This window comes from Hyaena hyaena, unplaced genomic scaffold (assembly GCF_003009895.1).
Source record: "Hyaena hyaena isolate Hyena2069 unplaced genomic scaffold, ASM300989v1 scaffold_1945, whole genome shotgun sequence".
Lineage (NCBI taxonomy): Eukaryota > Metazoa > Chordata > Mammalia > Carnivora > Hyaenidae > Hyaena > Hyaena hyaena.
In genome coordinates this window covers 38,241-52,194 of record NW_024082578.1, presented here as the reverse complement: position 1 = coordinate 52,194, position 13,954 = coordinate 38,241, and the positions used below count along the sequence as shown (strand labels likewise).

The 13,954-nt window shown below is 37.0% G+C and overlaps 1 protein-coding gene, 1 long non-coding RNA gene and 1 other non-coding gene across 5 annotated transcripts in view; 2 read left to right on the top strand and 1 right to left on the bottom strand.

The window, feature by feature from the left end:
* LOC120227015 lies at window positions 1-2,280 on the top strand. Its single transcript, XR_005527144.1, has 3 exons — window positions 1-13; window positions 1,063-1,103; window positions 2,153-2,280. It is a non-coding gene; the product is annotated as an uncharacterized LOC120227015 (long non-coding RNA).
* On the top strand, window positions 516-652 carry LOC120227019. The gene has a single exon (XR_005527146.1). It is a non-coding gene; the product is annotated as a U4 spliceosomal RNA (small nuclear RNA).
* Window positions 2,281-3,784: 1,504 nt separating the features above from the next.
* NUDT9 (nudix hydrolase 9) overlaps window positions 3,785-13,954 on the bottom strand; it is a 39,847-nt gene continuing 29,677 nt past the window's right edge. For all 3 annotated transcript variants that reach the window (XM_039225167.1, XM_039225165.1, XM_039225166.1), the window contains exons 5-8: window positions 9,532-9,643; window positions 7,340-7,486; window positions 5,740-5,824; window positions 3,785-4,318 (exon numbers count right to left, since the gene is read on the bottom strand). In XM_039225167.1, coding sequence (XP_039081098.1) covers window positions 4,140-4,318; window positions 5,740-5,824; window positions 7,340-7,486; window positions 9,532-9,643 — 523 coding nt within the window. In that variant the 3' untranslated portion in view covers window positions 3,785-4,139. The remainder of the gene's footprint in view (window positions 4,319-5,739; window positions 5,825-7,339; window positions 7,487-9,531; window positions 9,644-13,954) is intronic.

Below are 13,954 nucleotides of genomic sequence, written 5' to 3'. Positions count from 1 at the left end.
GGGCTTCTTTGGGGTAAGACTTTATTTCTATGATTATATTGACAAAAAAACATGTGACATTTAATATCAGGAAAGGTAAGAATAACTCTCCTAAAGTATAAAAACATATGGCAGAATCAAACCCAACTGACTCACCTAAATTAGAGCTTTTAAGTTATAAACTCTAAACAATTAGATAATTTCTGCAGGTCTAAAAAGGTATTCTTTTCATACGGCCATGGTATTTGACAAAATTTCAGCCTACAAAAATATATGCAATATTAGGTGAAGAAATTTCAAACAGTAAATTTTACCTTAATCTTCTTTTTATGTTATGGACAATTCATAGTAAACAAACAAACAAAAAAGCCTGCTGTGAAACTACCAAATCTAGAAATGGCCTGATTTAAGGCAAGGCAAAACATCTCTTTAACCCCAAAGCATCAGCTTGCTGGATGGAGAGGCTACAAATCATGAGACTTCTACTTTGATTCTCATCCAAGTTTGTTCTCATTTTAAAATATATACAAAAGATAAGCTTTGCACAGTGGCAGTATCATAGCCAAGGAGATGTATCCAAGGCACGATTATTGCTAATTGAAAATATATACAAAAGATAGATATGCTCCTTTTTTAAATATATGAATTAATGGCAATCAAAATTACATATGATATGTATTTATTTTAATCTACCTTGAGAGAAGCTAATGAGTCAAAATATTCTCAGCGCCAATTTTGAGAAAGAAATTGGATTTCACCCACTTCTTCCTTCTTATATATTTCATTGCCCCCAAATGCTTATTTAGTATTTCTGACCACTCCAGATGCTCTTATCAGGCCATCAAAGGCCAAGGAGGAGAAGCTAAGTGCTTTGTTGCAGAAAAACCTAGCGGAGGATTCAATTTATCAGCATTTAAGGTGTAACAGGACCATGTTATTTTCCATCTGCCAATACACGATTATATAAATACTAACCCATCAGCAATAAAATAACCATAAGATGGGAGACGTGAGTGGAAACAAGAAATTATGGCAAGAATACCTTCATGTAATAACTATAATCTGTATTGTTTATTTTGACAGAGATAATTCTCTCCCTCCTAGGTCAGAAGTTATATACTAAGGTTAGTAAAATCTCCAAATATCTTTCAAGCGCTACTATATAGTTTAAAAAAAATTTTATCTTGGGAGTTTAATAGTCTCAGGTTACGTCCATATTGATATATTAATAGTATGATTAAAAGTGTACTGATGAAAGCAGTAACTAGCCTACTTAAATTATAAATGCTTTCTTCAAAGGATGCATTTTTAAATCAGTTTACTTATTGAAACCTCACAAATACGTTTAAAAAAAATAAGACCAACCACCATTTCTTATACTGTAAGAAAATATAAGCATTTAACTTCTAAAAGTGGTTGGAATTTTCAAGCGCCCTATTTAGCGACCAAATATTCAGGTTTTAGATTGTTACGGGCTTACTATGCAGGTTTAGCATATGCTTCCATTTGAGTTTTAAATGCTGGCAAAAGTTCCAGAACACCTGCTAGCAAGACAAACACGACTGCCACCACATATTGCTGCCACATATCCTTAGGTTCAGATATTATCAAATCAATTCTCTTTGGGCTCAAATTATGCAAACAGTTGCAATGATGCTAGTTAAATCAGCTGTGGCCTTAAAGTCCAGTCATAAACCATTAACTGTATTACTGTGGATAACATGAGTACTGTTTAAATAATATATAATCTTCCAAACTGCATACTTAAAGCAACAAACCATCAAAGCTTCATGACCTTAGTAGGAAGTACAATACAGGACAGGTTTTGGAACCAGGCAGACCAGGATTCAAATCCCAGCTATGTCCCTTACTGAATAACCTTGAGACAATCTTTAGAAGTATCATTTTCATCTGTGAAATGGAAATAATACCACCTAACTTCACGAGATTGTTGTGAGGATTGAGTGATATAATGTAGATACTCAGTAAATGGTATCTGTTATTACTATTTTACTAAGTCTCCTTTAGACAAAAAGTATTCTGAGAGTATTCTTCCTCATACCAAATGATAAGAAAAGCAAATATGGAGGCAATATCACCTAGTGATATAGGAGCAAATATTCCTCCAGAAATGTCTTCAACTAAAATTTTAATCTGGTTTTTCTTATTATAGATGATGCTGGATATTTATAACACTTATCAGAAGATTATCTACTTCTACCTATAGTATACATTTTATAATTCTGCATACTTTAGAAATGTTCCAGAGCAAACTCTAAAATGCCATGAATAATTCATTATTAACAGACCATGTGCTTTAATCATTCTTTAAATAAAACATTACTATTACCTAATATCTTTTCTAATGTCGATTTAAATGTTTCAACACTATTAGATATAAGTAAATGTTGACCTTCAGGGAATTGCTCAAGCTTTCTCAATAGCTTTTGTAAGTAGCTTTAAAGAACTCTATTCAGTGCCAGGAAAAAGCAGTCTCTTCCTGCCAAACAGTACAAGTAGAACCCAACTCTTTGATTCTGGGAGAAGGTCATCCTACCCCTCAACTAATGAGCAGGTCATCCTGGTCAAGTGCAAGTCCCTTATTACATACCAGGGACCAGGAATTTATAGATTTTAGAAAATTAATACCATACTTAAACCTTATAATTCTTCCAGAAAGGTCTGAAATAGCATCCAGAAATCAAATGTTCTATATGTTTCTCAGCAAACCTTAAGTCGCACTAATGAGAAAAAAGCTTCCTGTAAGTTTAGATCAGGTTTACCACCAAAGTAAAAGTAGTTTTGATGCTAATTTAGCAGGGTTGGGGTGACTTTTGATTTCCATAAGCCCAAGTTCTATTCTCAAGCTACAGAATAAGCCTAATACTTTTTTCAAATAGGTGAAGAAAAGGAAACAACCATGTCTCAGATGCCCCATCTGTAGTCCAGCTAGAATGAAGATGAAATTATGATGGTCCCTACTTGAGGTTGACAGGAGTAAATACCATGGGACTTTCCCAATAAATATCTTAGCCAGAATGTGATACACATGCCCACTAAGACAAGTATTTTCCTTCCTCTTCCCTTGTTCCAAAAGCACCCAGGGCATCAACAACTACTTCCTTTCTTAACATTCCCTTCCTAACAAAAAATATGTTTAACTCTCAAAGACCTCCCTCTATCTCTGTCTCATTTCACTCCTTTCTGAACATCTATATGTATTTTTATTTTTTTTTTTACTTTTTAGAGAGGGAGACCATGAGTGGAGGAGAAAGGCTCCCAAGCAGGCTCCTTGCTGAGTATGGAGCCCAACACAGGGCTCAACCTCACAACCCTGGGATCATGACCTCAGCCAAAATCAAGAGTTGGACACAACCAACTGAGCCACCCAGGTGCCCCTGAACACCTATTTTTAATTCATTTATGACACATGCAGTAACAGTAGAGTGAAATACATCCATTTAAATTAGTTTCCTGGACATGTATTTAAATTCAGAATTTTTGAAAAATGAGAACATGAGTGGTTGTTCATTGATCTTGATCTTTATTAACTAAAAGAGTGACTGAAATTTCCTCAAAAAACTGACGACTCTGAAGTCAAACCATAAGGTTTCCATTTTTGGAATCAGCTTCAACAAGATCACGTAAAGCAAACTATAAAGCAAATAACTTAGAGATCGATGAGATTAGACAGTGGAGGAGCTCTCCTAAAGGAGCCCAATATGGCAGGGACATCCTGCAGACCCTAGATCAACAGGGAAAAAAGAAAACAACTGACAAATAAGAACTAGATGGAAAGCAGAAGTTATGGCTGACCTTAAACTTATCTTTATTCAGATTATGATTCTTCAAAGAACATCAGCTGTTTAGATTTGGTTTAAACCATGCTTAAATAGAATACATACAAAATATGTTGCTTATGTTTCTTTTGACTGGAAAGCAGAACATTATATGTTGCATTTCACCGTTTTTACTAATTTTATTCTGATGAAAACCTTTGAAAAGCAAACCATTTTGAAAGTGAATAAAATAATTTCCAAGTGACCGACCCTGCCCTCTGCTCCCCCCCCCCCCGCCACTTATCTATCCTATGAGCTGTTGTGCCACCTTCCTTTCAGCATGTGCTCCTCTGCTGGCCTGTGGCTGACACAGAGATGTGGCTACAACCCGCCACACTCAGCGTTAGAGTCCTCACTCCAGTGTGCATCTCGTTTCTCTGCCACAAGTTTGATGAATTGAGAGTGACTGGCATAAAGCTGGAGTTGATCACTGATGTCCACCCATTTCACTTTTCCAGCATCATCTCCAGCTTCTAGGGTAAGGTTATCCATTATCTCGCCTATTACCAAAGCAAAAACATCACCAAGAAAAAGTAATTCATGTATGTCCTTTTCAACATAACTCTGTAGCTTCAAGTATTCTTACTGTAAACAATCTTAAATCATTAGGTGGCTCAGGGAATTAAAAACTAGAAGGTTCCAAATTTTCCAAAGGCCCAAATTTTAACCACCCTTCCTAAATTTTAAGCAGAGGCACCAGTAAGGTAGCTTTTCTCTTTAAAAAGTAAGAATATTAGGGGCACCTGGGTGGCTCAGTCGGTTAAGCATCCTACTTTGGCTCAGGTCATGATCTCACAGTTCATGAGTTTGAGCCCCATGTTGGGCTCTGTGCTGACAGCTCAGAGCCTGGAGCCTGCTTTGGATTCCGTGTCTCCCTCTCTTTGCTCTCCCCTATCCCCTCCCACACACTGTCTTTGTCTCTTAAAAATAAACATTAAAAAAATTAATTTACAAAAAGTAAGAATATTAGCCTTAAAAAAAAAAAAGAGTTCATATTAAATGAGTATGAAAACTTAGATCAAAATAAGTTCTAGAGAGACTGGAGATTTAAATGTAAAAAATAAAACAATTATTGGCAACTCATTTTACACTCTTAAGTAGACCTTTCTAAAATAAGCATGGGGGTGCTTGGGCAGGTTAGTGTCAGGTAAGTGTCTGACTCTTAATTTTAGCTCAGGTCATGATCTCCTGGTTCACTGACAGTGCAGACAATTCTCTTTCCAGCCAACCCCCCCCCACTCATGCTGTCTGTCCCTCCTTCCCTTTTTCAAAATAAATAAAGTAAAATAAGTAGGACACCAAATCAGAAACCATAAATGAAAATATTTACAATTAAAATAAAGCTCTCGGTCACTGTTGGGAATGTTAATGGCCTATTTCTGTACTCCAGTTTGGCAGTGCTTATTAAGAACTTTTAAAAAAGCAAATGCTGGGGCACCTGGAGGCTCAGTCAGTTGAGCAGCCAACTCTTGATTTTGGCTCAGGTCATGATTGCATAGTCGTAGGAATCATGCTGAGATTCCTCATTGGGCTCCATGCTGAGAATGGAACCTGCTAGAGATCCTCTTGCTCTTACTCTCGCTGCCCCTCTCCCCCTGCTCTGATTCTCTTTCTAAAAGAAAAAAAAAGGAGCACATGGGTGGCTCAGTCGGTTAAGCATCCGACTCTTGGTGTTGGCTCTGGTCATGATCTCAGTTTGCTAACAGTATGGAGCCTGCTTGGGATTCTCTCTCCCTCTCTCCTGCGTGTACTCTCACTTCTCTCTCTCTCTCTCTCTCTGTCTCTTTAGAGAAAAAACTAATAATAAACTTTAAAGAAAAAATAATAAACTTTAAAGAAAAAAAGTTGCTCTTTCATGAGCACTCATTCCAAAAATACCAAAGTGTCTCTTATCAAGTCAGTCTAATAAACGTAAGTTTACCTGTTTCATCATGGTAGTTCACAGCTTCTGTCTCCATCCATGCATTATCAGTATTTCGAGGATCATCAACATATCCTTTATATATCTATTTTTAAAAAGAAACAGAGGAAAAAGGCATACAGTGAAACATGAATGGGCGGAGCAGACGCATGCTACATCAGAAATGTAAATATCCTATTACAAAACAATGTGCGTATAATTCACTTAACTGTACGGTATAAAGTTAAGATGGGAAATTATATGTTACGTATTTTTTACTACAATAAGAAAAAAGTGCCAACCTAAAATCGTCAGTAGGCAATAATTAAACATTTATTTATGATCAAAGAACTGCAATTCAGGGTACACAGATTTGGGTAGCAACCCAGTGTCCCACTAAGGAGCAAAGTCAGAGGTTTTTTACAAAGATAGAAGAAGAATGCTTATATAAGTTGTTTACAAAGAATTTTGATTGGCAATGCTACAGAAAACTAGTCTTGGGTGAATATAATTGGTTGCTAAGATTATCACCAAGAAAGTCCCTCTTGTAGCAAGTCGCAGGTGTTTGTGTACAGTCTTTAGAGTATTTGTGGTTTAGCCCAGTTTAAAAGATGAGGGCCCCACCTGGTGAGGAAGTGCATATGGCCCACCTCCCTAAAGGCCTCTCAGCTCCATTTTAAAACCCCTTGACATAAGTGACTCTGTATTTCACCTTTCATAAATGTAAGTATCACAGAAACTTTCATGTAGCATTCCACATGCCTGTTTTAAATTTCCTACAAGTATTCTCAAGGTCAGCTTTAAAATTCACAAAACCCTCAACTCCTTAGACTCTAATTTCATAATCTGAGAATAGTCATATTTAGGCCATAGGACTTTTTGAAAGGCTCTATAAGTATTTTTCTGTTTATAATTTCCATGATTATAGTTTCAGACATACAAAGATACATTCTTTTAGTTAAAAAGAGAAGATCTATAAATAAATTTAGTAAAGACTAATATTTAAGCTATTAATACAGAGAAAGATTTGGATCTAGCCATCTAACACAAATGTGGCCCCAAAAGACTGAACATAAATAAGAAATTCTAATTCTAGAAAGAAAACTAAGCAATTCAAACAAAAGCCAGCAAAGAAGACAAGAAACTCTCTTTTTCCTTATTATCAGTACATATATCCCTTATAAGGCAACTTTTTTTTAATCACAAAGGGGATGTAGACAAAACATAAGACAAATGGTTACAACCAGAAAATCTCTGAATAACATAATTTAAAACATAAATGTTCTCTCAAAAGAGCTAAATTCATGTAAATTTTTTTAAAAGGCTTCTGGATGGATGGGTGAGCTCAGTGTCACTTTAGCTAACATCTAGTCTAAAGACAAACTAAGAAGAAAAGTGTATTCTAATACATGTAACTGACCTAAAGTTGGACTACAAAACCTTAAGTAGAAATCTATTTACAGTGAAGATCTACTATAATTTGCTTTTATGCATATGTATTTCAAATATGCAAGTAATTCACTCTATTCGGAGAATAATCTATCAGATTTCCAGGTGAACTTTTATGGAATTTTCACTAATCCATGAGGCTAAATCCTTCATAGGAACCAGCACTTCTTACCACGAGATGTTCCTGGCTGAAGAGTTTGTGTAACTGTTCCTCTAATTCTCTCTTTTCTGCACTGGATTTCTGTAAGGAGTTGAGAGCTTCCTCACCAAATTCTCTTTTCAGTGTAGCACTAATCTTCTCTCCTGGATCCACCATCCCCTAATAGCCACATTATTATTAAAAAAAAAAAAAAAGAAAGAAAGAAAGAAAGAAAAAAGTAAAAAGCTTTCATTCATTCAACAAATATTTACTGGGTGATGCAGTCGACATTCATTATTCTACCTGGCCATCATGATCCCCATTCTTCTGTGATATCTTCTTCTCTAAACCATTTGATTCTACAAGTAGCCAATCACAGAATCTCAGGTATTTGACTACCATAATTTGTCCAAGGTTAGCCAATGGTAAACTGAGCTAATCAGACTCCTTTGCTGGTATCTTCCAAACTCAAGCTAAGGAAGGAAGGCCTGGAGGCAAGAAAGAATATAGCAAGCTGATACTTCCCCGTTGTTTATTCCATTCCAGCCACACTGACCTCCTGAATGTGTATAGGACAAACCCCCACTTTAAGGCCTTTGCACCTGCTATTACTTGTGTACAACATGCTTTTCCCTAGATACCCATATGCATCATTCATTCACCTTCGTCTAATCTTTGCTTAAATGTTACCTTCTCAGAGACCTTTCTAACCACTCTAATCTAAAATTGCAAACTCTCAACCATTTCCTAGTCTGCTTCCTTGCTTTAGTTTTTTTCTTAATATTTATACCTTCAAACATACAATAGCATATTTTATATTATCTGTTTCCCCCACTGGAATGTAAGATACGAGAAAACAAGGATGTTTATGTTGCTCTATTATAGTCTCAATGTCTAATATATCAGCTGACAAAAGACAGATACTCAAAATATACTGATTAGATGAATGATTATCAAAATGACATCAAGGACAACAGTTTCCTTACTGATCAGAAGTTCAGATGACAATAAAAATATAAAACCCTATGATGAAATCATTGTGTTTTGCACTAAGCATGGGTGAAGTTCAACAATTTGGCTCATAATTAACCTAAGCTTTTATCACAGTCATCTGGGATTCTTATTGCCAATCCATTTTTATCCTACAAAGGAAAAAAAAACATTCTTGCAGAAAGCAGTATATTATAAAGAATCATCCTCTTATCAAAATTATCTCCATTTCATAATATGGCATAAATATAAAACCCTCTATTGCACACATATACATTTTTAAAAGCCACCTCAAATATATCACTGAAATGAACTCAACAAAAGTACACTGTTCCTGAAGCTATTACAGAAATTTTAAAAACTATAAGGAGGGGCGCCTGAGTGGCTCAGTTGGGTAAGCACCTGACTTTGGCTCAGATCATGATCTCACGGTGTATGAGTTCAAGCCCCACATCAGGCTCTGTGCTGACAGCGTGGAGCCCACTTCAGATCTTCTGTCCTCCCTCCCTCTGCCCCTCCCCAGCTTGTTCACTCGCTCACTCTCTCTCAAAAGTAAATACTTTTTAAAAAATGTTTTTTTAAACTACAAGGAACAGTACGTAATAAGAATTATCTTTTTTATGCCTAAAAATAATGAAAATTCAATAAACCAATGTTAACAGTCTTACCTTGGACCTGGAAGTAGGGGTTGAGTTCTGAGATAGGATCCAACATGTATGAATACCTACTTTATGCCAGGTGCTTTATATGCTATTGCTAGCAATCCTACGAAGTAGATATAATTATGTAAATTCTAAAGAGAAGGGCCTGGGACACCTGGTTGTCTCAGTGAGTAGAACAAGCAACTCTTGATCTCAGTGGTGTCACTTAGAGCCCCCGTGTTGGGTAGAGAGACTACTTAATAAATAAAAGTTTTAAAAATTTAAGATAAGAGTCTGAACTCCATATTCTCAGCTCAAAATGGAAAGGCCAAGGTATAAGCCTAGGTCTAACTCCAAAGTCCATGTTCTTTTCCAATGGCTTTATAATTAGACTCAACTTCTAACAGCCTTGATGTATTATCCTACACTTGCTATTGACAGTGAGACTTCGTTGCAGTGATAAATGACAAAACAATTATTAAGTGTGAAGGAATGGAAGATAAATGGAGGATAAAGATCTACACACAATAGCCTTGCAGTAAATGAAACAACTAAAAAAACCTTAAAAAACATTACTTTAATTTTAATTCTTACCCCTGGGATTGCCCATTCTCCACAGTCTTTCCTTTTTATTGCCACAAACTGTAAGATGTTTTTCCCAGAAACAGGGTGGGTAATTTTATTTCCACTTCTATCCCTTTTCCACCTGTAAATAGTAATATAAAATCATAACTGATTTTAAACAAAGAATAAGGATCTATCTCAAGCTTGAGACAAAGTTATAAAGATGTATTTTTCTCTATAACAAGAGTAGATATAAATTTACCTCTCAGCTAGTTTTACCAAAAAGATTATTTTGTATTAGAAATATTCTGGGGCACCTGGACTTCAGCTCAGGTCACGGTCTCACGGTTCATGGGTTCAAGTCCTGTGTCAGGCTCTGTGCTGACAGCTCAGAGCCTGGAGCCTGCTTCAGATTCTGTGTCTCCCTCTCTGCCCACCCCCTCATGCTCTGTCTCTCTCTCTCTCAAAAACAAACAAACATTTTTAAAAAAACTATTCTGTATTTAGCACTATTACAAACCAAGTCAGATGTCTACTTTCCAAAAGAGATATTGTATTCTCTGTAATAAAAATTCAGAAAATAAGTCATTTTTACTATTTAAAATATTATTAAAAAAAGTGTAAAAGCAGAACAGAATTTAGAGGATGGGTCATAAAACTTTTAAAAAAAGTCAAAGGATCCTTTTTAAGAATTACTTTTAGTATAAAAGATCTGGTAAGATTTCCTTCTAACAGGTCACTTATCAAAAATGCAGGTTACACAATATAAGTTCAGCTAGTCTCAACAGTAGTGCTTCTCAATCTTTATGCCCTTAATAAAAAAAAAAAACAACACTATATCCTTTAGTTTTTAAAAAAGTATCAAAGTGGGGCACCTGGGTGGCTTAGTTGTTTGAACATCTGACTCTTGATTTAAGTTGAGGTCATGATCCCAAGGCATGGGATCAAGCCCTGCATCACTCCATGTGGCGCCTGCTTGGGATATTCTCATTCTCTCTCTCTCATTATCTCTCTCTCTTCTTTTCTCCCCCGCCCCCCCCATCCCTGCTCCTCTCCCCAACTCAAGCTCTCTCTTAAAAACAAAAAAAGTATCACAGTGATGTTAATTTCAGAATGAACTTTTTTTTTTTTTAGATTTTTTTTCCTTAGTAATCTTTACACCCAAATGGGGCTCAAATTTACAACCCTGAGATCAAGAGTCACATGCTCTACCACCTAAGCCAGCCAGGCACCCCCAGAATGCGTTTTTTCTAACCATAGCCTCTTTCCCAGAGATGCTGATACATCTCCCTGTCTCTTCTCTACCCCCACCACACCCAATTTTAAGAATTTTTCTAATACTATCTTGGGCAAAAAAAAAGATTTTTAACCTCTAGTACTAAACCAAAAAAGAAAGCCTATGATCTAATCATTGCTTTGAATTAGATTCGATGAAATAAATGAGTTTAAATAGTTCTCCCCTCCCCCCACAAATAAATAAATATGAGTTTCAAAATTTCTTTATAGTTTCAAATTTTCTTTATAGTGTGGTTGACTACCATCGAACCCATAATCCCTGCCCTGAAAAAACTCAGTCTAGAGTGGAGCTAGATGTGTAAGTGAATAAATTATAAGAGACTGACAGTTTGACAAGTACAGTAAATAGTACAGGAAGACAGCATCTGTTTTTAAGGATGCCCAACATAGGTATAACATGAGCAAGCAACGAAGGTATAAAATAATATGTTTTATAGGTGGGATCTGGGACCACGGGCACCACAGAGAGAAAGAAGGATGATGAGGCTGGACAAGTAGGCAAAGAATTCATCAAATTCATCTGCTTAGAGAGCCAGAAAGTATCTTTAAGTAGGGTAAGACCATAAGCAATTTGTATTTAGAAAGCTCACTCACTTTGACAAAAGTGTGGAGGCTGGCTGGGAAGAAAGCAAGACTGGTAGCTACAAGACGGTTACCATTGATGAGGGAGCATAAGGCAAGCTGACAGCCAAGTACAAGCTAGCACACCCCCACCCCCCGGGTGGGGTATGTGTGATATCCCCAGTCACTCCTGGCTGCCCAAGAACCAAGGAAAAGAAAGAAAACAAATGGTTAGAGATCAAGGTCATGCAGAACATGAGTCTCTATCAGTTTACTAATACCTTGGTACAGGAAAAAGTCAATCTTTTCAATAGCCTAATCTTCAGAAACCTAGACTCAGTTTCCTGGAGCCCCTTATATCACCTGCCCCTCCATAGCAGTATGGGGAAAAAAGACAAGAGGGAAACGTCAGGTAAAATGAAATTTCCTCATAACCTACAGCCCAGCTGACAAATACTTGAGGCAAATACAGAGCATAACATTTCTCCAGGAACCCCCTACTATCTTAATGTTGTTAATACCTTACGAGAGGGAAAACAACCTGAGCTTGACAACAAGGCCTCAGGTATCTCAGGAGTCCTCTTTAGCTTATGAAGTCCCTCTGGAGGCCTCCCTTTTGCCTTTATCTCCCCCAATTCCAGAGTATATAAGCAGTGGCTCCTTACAACCCCAGTGCAGCTCTTTCTGCCCACGGGTCCTGTCCCTGTGCTTTAATAAAATCACCTTTTTGCACCAAAGATGTCTGCAAGAATTCCTTCTTGGCCATCAGTTCCGAACCCCACCATCACCCCAAAACCTCGTCACCATGATCCAGGTACAAGGTTATGAGAACAGGACTGAAGGCAGACATGGTACCTTTACTTCTTAAAGACTATTTATATAGCACTTATTATGTACCTGATACTGCTTTAAATCTTTCATGTATTGATCCATTTAAGCCTCAAACAACCCTATAAAGTAGTTGCGTTATTATCTTTATTTTACAAATGTGGAAAATGAAGACACAGTGGATTAAACTTGTCTAGGACTGCAGAGCTAATTGGTATAAACCAAAATTTGAACACAATCTGCTTCCAGAATCTGCACTCTTAATCACCATACTGTTTACTTAAATCAAACAGAATGTTTACACTAATTGGGTAAGAGGAAGGTGTAAGAAGGTGAATGATGCTCTGTTCACTCACACACACTTACTAGCACCTACTATACACACATTCGGGGAGCTGGGAAAACGAAGACCAGGAGAGAAGCTGCTGGGCGAGAGAGGGCTAGACTGATGAACAGCTTGCATATCCTGTTTACTTTCTCAAATTTTACCCCAAAGACACTCATTTAAGAATTCATGAGCAGAATAGTTTCTTGTTTTGTTCCTTATAATAAATATCAAATGATGTGGGGAAACAAAGGCAGATTGAAACGGAAGATAAAATTAAATTTCCTTATTACCTGCAGCCCATTGACAACTTGAGGAAGGCAGAGTAAAACATTTCTCCAGGAACTTCCTACAGTCTTAATGCTTTGCTAGAGGGAAAAACAACCTCAGCTTGACAATTACTAGGCCTCCAGTATCAGGTGAGTCTTCGTTAGCATATGAAAATCCCTTAGGAAACTTCCCCTTGACTTTACTCCCCCAACTTCCAAGTATATAACCAGTCTCTCCTCAGAGGTCCCAATGCAGCTCTTTCTGCCCTCAGGTCCTTATACTTTAATAAAATCACCTTTTTGCACTGAAGGAGTCTCAAGAATTCTTTCTTGGCTATCAGCTCCAATCCCCATCACTCCAAAACCTCATCATCATATAAGTATTATAACTTGTAATTCAAAACAAAATTATTGGGGTGTCTTGGTGACTCAGTCGGTTGGGCAGCCGACTTCAGCTCAGGTCATGATGTCACGGTTCATGGGTTCGAGCCCTGCATCGGGCTCTGTGCTAACAGCTAGCTCAGAGCCTGGAGCCTGTTTCAGATTCTGTGTCTCCTTCTCTCTCTGACCCTCCCCTTCTCACACTCTCTCAGAAATAAATAAAAAACGTTAAAAAAAATTTTTAACAAAATTATTGATATAATGGAAATAATGTATATTTTAACTAATTAACATCATTAATGCTTCTTAAATGCCAATGATTATTTCTAAGTACTACTGATAGTCCCTTCCCACTTCTGATGGCCCATACCTTCCTGTCTCACCGAAACTGGAAAGAAAATGATAATACCATTAACTATGGATCTGACTCTATTCACAGTAATATATCAACACGTCCCACCTCACTTTCACTCTAAAGGATCTAAAGGAATATCAGATAGTTGCAAACATCCAATCTCTAGGAGAGGTCCCTGCAAACAGAGATATTTAACACTCCCTGGGGAGCATGAACAAGACCATTTGTGAAACTACACTATACAGCGCTGTTCTCAATCCTGAAGTACTTGAAAGAAAAGGGAAAGGAATCTTTTCTTTAAAGTGCCTAGGTGGTTCTTATGATTACTGATTAGTGAAAAACTGGTATAAAAGAGAAAAAGCATAATATCTGAAGCCAAATACCGCAATTCAAATTTCAGATCGACATAAAGATTTAGGCAAGTCACTTAACCCCAGT